Source organism: Myxine glutinosa, chromosome 1, assembly GCF_964187855.1.
Source record: "Myxine glutinosa chromosome 1, kmMyxGlut1.1, whole genome shotgun sequence".
Taxonomy (NCBI): Eukaryota; Metazoa; Chordata; class Myxini; order Myxiniformes; family Myxinidae; genus Myxine; species Myxine glutinosa.
Genome location: NC_136261.1, coordinates 197139858 through 197148487, shown reverse-complemented (window position 1 = coordinate 197148487; position 8630 = coordinate 197139858). Strand labels below are relative to the sequence as shown.

Here is an 8630-nt window from a genome sequence, read left to right as displayed (position 1 = left end):
AAAATATTCTACAGACCGAGTCCCTCCTATGGTGAAAATTTTATCTCAATCGGTCCTATTATTGCAGAGAAATTGGTTTTTAAAGGAAATTAAAACTTAAAATGGCACTGAGTTAAGGATCATCAGAATTATCAGAATTATCAAAGTTCAAAGTGCCATAACTTTGTTAAAAATGATCGAAACGTCGTGAAGTTCGAACTTGACCTGTAACTTATCATGAGGAAACCATGTACCAAGTTTGAAATCATTAGCATTAAGAGTTTAGAAAATAAAGTCTGGAACACTGTTCTTTGCGTGACGGACTGACGGACGGAGGGATGGCGTGCAAACCTATAGTCCCCTCCGGTGTACACCGGTAGGGGACTAATAAACAGGTTTATTTGATAAAATGCCGGTAACATGGAAACAACACGAAACAACTGAATTCCTAAACGGGACGTCCCCACAGACAGACTCGAAAAACAGACAAAGGGTAAAAGAACTGGAAAATAAATGTGTTTGGTTATTTAGTGGGCACTTAGTTCAACATGGCTGGGGTGTCTCATCAAGAATTGTCCAGGCCCTCCCCGAGCGCGCAATCCGGACGCGGCTCTAGTGTTGGCGAGAAAAAGGCCTCACTCGCCCTCGTTGGCGCGAAACAGGCCTTATGCGTGAAGCGAACGGCAGGCGTGAAGCCCGCTCTTCCACGCCATGCTCGTCCCCCCGCCCTCTGCACGGAAAACCGCAGTTCCCGGGCCACGGCTCTTCCTCCGCATAACCACCAGTAAGATGTCCCAACATGGCCGCTCACGATGAGGCTTCCCCATGCGGAGAGCAAAGCACAACCGTCCACTTACCGCTTTTGGAACGAGAAAGCGTAAAAGAGAACGTTCACTCTCAATGCCCAGACGCCAGAAATAAGAGGGGAATGAGGAGAAGATGCTGGTACACAACCGTTCACCGCCAGACCCAAACTGAGAAGAAGGAAAATGTCCACCGCTCCAACCACTCTGTGCACACCGCTCCAACCACTCTGTGCACGCCGCTCTAACGTCATCCATGCCTGCCTCCCCAATCAGCGAGTCTCTTCTTACTCGTCCTATCTGTCAATAAAACCCCGGACCAATCACTGCCACTCTGGGCTTGGCTCTCGGCCTTGCCCGTCCTGCTTCCTCACCACGTCGGGATAATCAGCGCCAGTGGTTCATGCATGGTTTCTGGTGGTTTTATTAATTAGTGGTGTAGTTATTGGGCGATTTTGGTTCGTGTCTAGTGCAGTGTCATAAGGAACAAAGGAATAGATTACGGAGGTATTGACCCACAGGGGATTAAAGTTACCCATAATCCCTGAGCTAATTAACAAGCCCCACTCCTCTGATGGGGACGAATATACAAATTTAACCCGACAGTCCGGTCTAATACAAATTCCCTACTTATTACATGGGGTGGTTTTTCTTTTTCTTCATGACAATCGGTGCATGCTAATTTATGCAAATCTACCTGGTTCTAAGTTGATCATTGTGTGCCCCCTACAAACGTAACAAAATACACACACACACACACACACACACACACACACACACACACACACACACACACACACACACACACACACACACACACACACACACACACACACACACACACACACACACGACTCTCTTATTCTTATAGCATAGATACCATGATACCAGTGATGAGTTAGGTGGGGAGAGAAGGGGAGGGAGTCCAAATTGCTCATGTCTGCGAATGTAATAAATAGATGGCATGATATAATGCAATCAACCCCGGCCTTGTGCTAATTTTACACTGCACCTCGGGCATGGAATTTTGTCAAGGCATCGCACACACAATGCTATTCTTTTCACTTTTCAGAAGATTATCAAATTCTTTGAACATCCACGCCTTCAACACGGATAAGACAGCCACCTGCAGGTCCCCTTCTGAATCACGACTTGCTGCTTGATACAGCTCCCCCTGCTGACAATCGTCAGAACTCGGAATTCGAACCGAGACCGAAAATCGGAAACCTGCTGGATGACCTGGTTATATTAAGCAGGTTTGTCAATACTAGACCATGGGCCAAGCAGTGGAAATACTTCTAGTTTATCATTTTCGTGACCCACATCTGGTAACCACGTGAATTTTTGTCTGATGGGAGATAAAAAATCATTGAACAAGAATTCACCACTCGGCAAGTCCAAAAGTTGCACACTAATTAGTATTCTTAATTAGTATTAATCATCCAGATGCACAGCACCCTCTTTTGTCAAGAAATTAAAAGTTATGTACAAACCTATGGAAAATAGACAAATTGAAACACAGCAACACTTACATGACAGAGAACGGTAAAAAAAAATCAATGAGCTACACATACACACACACACACATACATACAAACACAGCCACACACACACACACAAAACCAGATACACACATGCACTCACCAATATATTTCTTTGGAAATGTTTTCAAAGGAATCATTGGCACTTCTAAGAAACTTTTCCTTGCAAAATTAATGTGCCCTATTTTACACACACACACACACACACGCACACACACATTTACATACACATACATCTTTTATTTTCAAAGTAATTATTGGCACTTCAACGAAATATATCTTTGCAAATGAGCCCAATTCATCCCACCCCACTCTCTCATCTCTCTGTCATATTATGATTAGATTATGTCATATTAGATTATGTTGGCACACTTTAGGGCTGTAGCAAAACAACATTTAAAAAAAAATAACCAGTTTTCAAATTATTCATAGCTATTGGCCTAATGTAACCCAAAAGATAATAATCAGACTGTTGACTCATGGAAATACAGCCCTATTATAATATTCACAATGTCTGAGTCCAATCTGGGGGCCAAATAACAGGCTTCTCTGCTACCCTCTCATCCAGAACTTACACGTATATCTGTGTCACAACAGAGTAGCTAAATGGAATGAAGCTACAGCAGCAGGTCAACAGTGTGAAGTTGTGAACACTACACATCTTCATCTTCTGTGTCGGAGTCTTCATCTAAAGATTCTCCAGCCACTGGATTTTGGCAATCAGTGCACTTGCACAGATTAGTGCACAGATTAGATTAGTGAATTGATTCACTGCTCTCGCTGTCCTCACTAGTCACATCTTCAACAACATCTTCTACCACCTCCTCAACATCAAGTGTTTCAACAAATACTATGTCACTCTCACTTTGACGTGATGGCTTGCAAAAGCAGAGAACAGGATATGATCTCCTAAGCCTTGTCTTCAGACGACCAGATTTGAATGAAGAGGCATCAATGCTTTCCACATGTTGCACCTCTTTAATGAATAATCTGTTTAACTTAGTAAGTCGCAGAATCTCTTTTCCTTTGATTATCCTCTCCTCAACCACTTTACTACAAAAACTCTGGTATGATTTCTCATACAATTGCTGTGAACTCTCTACTTTTGTCTGAGATTTGTGAACTACTTTAGTATACCTTAGGTAACATGACTTGTGGTACTTTGCTTCCATTGCGACAAGGTCTTTATCCCTAATATCTAAGAGCAACCTTTGATCTTGTTTCATCATTGCAGCATTTAATAATTGTCCCCCACTCATGGTTTCACAATTCATTAATTTCTCAACCTTTCTCTTCCCTGTTCCCGAGTCCTTCACATACTGGTTGGTTCTGCAGATGACACATCGTACTGGCAACACATGCTCACGTCCTGCAACAGATGGTGTCGCTTTATCAATTGAGGAGCGAAGACATCTCTTGGGTGGTTCTTCATCTAGCGAGTCTTCAACTTCTGGAATAACAGCCAGTCTTGATGTGCTCGTTGCAGCCTCTGAAAATTACACAAAATTAAATTCATCATTACGAATATGTACATACATACCAATATATGATTTGCAAGATGTGATTTTTTTTTTTCCTGTACTAATTTGTGAAATAATCAATTACAATTGATATAACCTATTGAATTATAAATTAGAAATATCTATCAAAAAATTAAGCAAATTTAGGTAAATGATTTTTGGTTACAAAATTACTAAGCCAAGATAGGTCGATCAATGAAAGGCAATAAACTTGATTTTGGAAATTACAATATCAACTCATAATTACCCTTTTACGTGAGTATAACTATTTTCAATAGGATTTGGTTCTTGGTTTTCCACTTAAAACACAATTGCAAAATTTTTTTTTTTTTTTTGTAGATGAGAAAACAAAAGTAAAGTTGGTATATTTTACCTTTTTGCCTTTTATTCCTCCGAATGGCCCGGTTGATCTCAGTAATATTGCAAAAATGGCGGTAGCATTCAGCATGATATCCTGGAGTGCCTCGTTTTCTCCTGAGGTTAGAAAAAATACAGGTAAATTAATTTTTTTAAATATCTATTACTATGAGCATCGTCCTAAAGGTGAGGAAGTATGTAGAAAATATAAAATTTATTCATCTCAAGAACAGTGTAGAGGTGAAATTTCCCGTCTGTCCGATTTCCCGTCTGTCCGAATCACCTGATCACGGAGGTTTTCAAATTTCAACAGTCCGAGCCACGGAAAGCTTTCTAAATTCTAGACTTAAGTTAGAGTCTGAACTTATATCTAGACTACCCTATTACTAGAATTAAAGTTAGATCTAACAAAAAGTTAGTCAAGATCTAGGTACTTACCTCCCACTTCTTTCATCATCATCGTCGACATGCCGCGGCTGTTTTGCCGGTGCCTCTGCCGCTGATACACAGTCCCAGCCATAGCGGTCTGCGTTGTGTGCTACTTTACTTTCGGGCGTGTTTTCGATTTCCTTCCAGAGATTAGCACATTCTTTGAATTTTTTGAAGGATTTCTCGGCAAGAGGAATAACCCTGCTGTGCGTTGCAATGACGTGCATACAGCAAAATCCAGATGATGTCCCTTCTGAATCATCGGCAGATGCACCACTGGCATCAGCATCCGAGGACGACATGAGCGTCGCCATGTTTGCTAGAGTCGCTTCTTTGAAACGCGTTATCTGATTGGCTGTTGCTTATGGGATAGTCCGATGCGTTTATGAAAGGACAACTATGACTGGATAATTTTAGCGAGGTCCTTGTCGAAATTATTGAGGTTTTTTTCCACTTTTTAAAATAATGGTGGAGTTCTGAGATTGCCGAGTTATATGGTATGCTTTTAAACATGTTTTTGGACAATAATATTTCAACATTGATTAGTTACTCGATGTGGGTCACGAAAGTTAAGAATTCTGACCGACGGCCCACGGTCTATACGGCCCTTTTCGCTAAAATACACGGCACACGGCATTATTTAGAACATTATTTTAAAACAACAACAACAACAACTCCACAAATGAGAGCAATTGTGAACGTTATATATACGAATTAAATTTTGTAAGTCGTCATTAATTTTATTTTTACGGCTGATGTGTTGGATTATTTTATATATATATATATTTTTCTAATGAATATTTTTTTTCCCCAATAGCCTGTTCATTTGCAGTCATTTCCGCTCTCCGTGATCATGCTACCTGCGTTCAATTACTTGTCCAGTGTTTGCGTCCATGTCAATAGTTTGTTGCAGGCTCTCTCCACCTGTTAAAAAAAACATTTTAATTATTTACCACTGTTTCATATAGTAGCGATCATTGGGGTTGTGGAATTGAAAATATGAAATTTTGGATATTTTAAGGAAGTAAGCGATGGGTCACGTTACTAACTGACATCCCAGAAAGAATTTACAACATGGCGAATGAAATTTTGTAAGTCGGCATTAATTTTATTCTTACGGCTGATGTGTTGGGTTGCTTTATATATTTTTTATTCTAATGAATATTTTTTTCCCAAATAGCCTGTTCATTTTCAGTCATTTACGCTCTTCGTGATCACGCTACCTGCGTTCAATTACTTGTCCAGTGTTTGCCTCCATGTCAATAGTTTGTTGCAGGCTCTCTCCACCTGTTAAAAAAATAATTCAAATATTTTCAACCACTGTTTTATATCGTAGCGATCATTGGGGATGTGCAATTGGAGATGTGAAATTTTGGATATTTGAAGGAAGCAAGGCAAGGTATAAGGCACGTGACACACTGTGACCACGCACAAATAATTTCCAACATGGCGGATGATGGCGGAGGCCCGTGCAGAATTGAGAGCGAAAAAGCCAAAGATAAGATGAAAGACAAAAAAGGTCGTGAAGACAACGAAAAGGATGGGAAAAAGGAGGGAAAAACGGAGAAAGGAAACGAGGGGGACAAAAGGGAGGAACAGGAGCTATCCGAGGAAGACAAGCAGCTGCGGGACGAGCTGGAAGCGTTGGTCGAGCGTCTCATGGATTCGGACGTCTCTGCACACCTTCCGGCGCTGGAGGAGTTAAGGAAGCAGATCCGCTCAGCCACCACTTCCATGACGTCTGTACCGAAGCCTCTCAAGTTTCTGCGATCTCATTACGGCAAGCTCAAGGTATTTGTGAAGTTTCTCTTCTGAGGGGTTGTGTGTATCGCCTCGATTTCTGAAATCCCCCCGCTCCGATCGAATTTCCCTCTATCAGAAACAGGGAGTGGGAGAGAGACAGGGAGTGGGAGAGAGACAGGGAGTGGGAGAGAGACAGGGAGTGGGAGAGAGACAGGGAGTGGGAGAGAGACAGGGAGTGGGAGAGAGACAGGGAGTGGGAGAGAGACAGGGAGTGGGAGAGAGACAGGGAGTGGGAGAGAGACAGGGAGTGGGAGAGAGACAGGGAGTGGGAGAGAGAGACAGGGAGTGGGAGAGAGAGACAGGGAGTGGGAGAGAGAGACAGGGAGTGGGAGAGAGAGACAGGGAGTGGGAGAGAGAGACAGGGAGTGGGAGAGAGAGACAGGGAGTGGGAGAGAGACAGGGAGATTGTGGGAGAGAGACGGGGAGATTGTGGGAGAGAGACGGGGAGATTGTGGGAGAGAGACGGGGAGATTGTGGGAGAGAGACGGGGAGATTGTGGGAGAGAGACGGGGAGATTGTGGGAGAGAGACGGGGAGATTGTGGGAGAGAGACGGGGAGATTGTGGGAGAGAGACGGGGAGATTGTGGGAGAGAGACGGGGAGATTGTGGGAGAGAGACGGGGAGATTGTGGGAGAGAGACGGGGAGATTGTGGGAGAGAGACGGGGAGATTGTGGGAGAGAGACGGGGAGATTGTGGGAGAGAGACGGGGAGATTGTGGGAGAGAGACGGGGAGATTGTGGGAGAGAGACGGGGAGATTGTGGGAGAGAGACGGGGAGATTGTGGGAGAGAGACGGGGAGATTGTGGGAGAGAGACGGGGAGATTGTGGGAGAGAGACGGGGAGATTGTGGGAGAGAGACGGGGAGATTGTGGGAGAGAGACGGGGAGATTGTGGGAGAGAGACGGGGAGATTGTGGGAGAGAGACGGGGAGATTGTGGGAGAGAGACGGGGAGATTGTGGGAGAGAGACGGGGAGATTGTGGGAGAGAGACGGGGAGATTGTGGGAGAGAGACGGGGAGATTGTGGGAGAGAGACGGGGAGATTGTGGGAGAGAGACGGGGAGAGAGACGGGGAGAGAGACGGGGAGAGAGACGGGGAGAGAGACGGGGAGAGAGACAGACGGGGAGAGAGAGACAGACGGGGAGAGAGAGAGACGGGGAGAGAGAGAGACGGGGAGAGAGAGAGACGGGGAGAGAGAGGGAGATTGTGGGAGATTGAGAGGGAGATTGTGGGAGATTGAGAGGGAGATTGTGGGAGATTGAGAGGGAGATTGTGGGAGATTGAGAGGGAGATTGTGGGAGATTGAGAGGGAGATTGTGGGAGATTGAGAGGGAGATTGTGGGAGATTGAGAGGGAGATTGTGGGAGATTTTGGGAGATTGAGAGGGAGATTGTGGGAGATTGAGAGGGAGATTGTGGGAGATTGAGAGGGAGATTGAGGGAGATTGTGGGAGATTGAGAGGGAGATTGAGAGGGAGATTGTGGGAGATTGAGAGGGAGATTGTGGGAGATTGAGAGAGGGAGATTGTGGGAGATTGAGAGAGGGAGATTGTGGGAGATTGAGAGAGGGAGATTGTGGGAGATTGAGAGAGGGAGATTGTGGGAGATTGAGAGAGGGAGATTGTGGGAGATTGAGAGAGGGAGATTGTGGGAGATTGAGAGAGGGAGATTGTGGGAGATTGAGAGAGGGAGATTGAGAGAGGGAGATTGTGGGAGATTGAGAGAGGGAGATTGTGGGAGATTGAGAGAGGGAGATTGTGGGAGATTGAGAGAGGGAGATTGTGGGAGATTGAGAGAGGGAGATTGTGGGAGATTGAGAGAGGGAGATTGTGGGAGATTGAGAGAGGGAGATTGTGGGAGATTGAGAGAGGGAGATTGTGGGAGATTGAGAGAGGGAGATTGTGGGAGATTGAGAGAGGGAGATTGTGGGAGATTGAGAGAGAGAGAGAGAGAGATTGTGGGAGATTGAGAGAGAGAGAGAGGGAGATTGTGGGAGAGAGATTGAGGGAGAGATTGAGGGAGAGATTGAGGGAGAGATTGAGGGAGAGATTGAGGGAGAGATTGAGGGAGAGATTGTGTGTGAGATTGAGGGAGAGATTGAGGGAGAGATTGAGAGAGAGATTGTGTGTGAGATTGAGAGAGAGATTGAGGGAGAGATTGAGGGAGAGATTGAGGGAGAGATTGAGGGAGAGATTGAG

At 44.6% G+C, this 8630-nt stretch overlaps 2 protein-coding genes across 2 annotated transcripts in view; one reads left to right on the top strand and one right to left on the bottom strand.

Annotated features, from left to right (window-relative positions):
- Positions 1-2069: 2069 nt before the first annotated feature.
- On the bottom strand, positions 2070-5307 carry LOC137432757 (uncharacterized). The gene is made up of 3 exons (XM_068124931.2): positions 4639-5307; positions 4217-4317; positions 2070-3812 (listed from the first exon to the last, which is right to left on the bottom strand). Exons 1-3 carry the CDS (start codon positions 4941-4943, stop codon positions 3079-3081), a joined length of 1140 nt encoding a protein of 379 aa, XP_067981032.1. The 5' UTR covers positions 4944-5307; the 3' UTR covers positions 2070-3078.
- A 742-nt stretch (positions 5308-6049) lies between these two features.
- PSMD2 (proteasome 26S subunit ubiquitin receptor, non-ATPase 2) overlaps positions 6050-8630 on the top strand; it is a 12321-nt gene continuing 9740 nt past the window's right edge. The window contains exon 1 of the mRNA XM_068124842.2: positions 6050-6420. Within this exon, the coding sequence (XP_067980943.2) occupies positions 6076-6420 (345 nt within the window). The 5' untranslated portion in view covers positions 6050-6075. The remainder of the gene's footprint in view (positions 6421-8630) is intronic.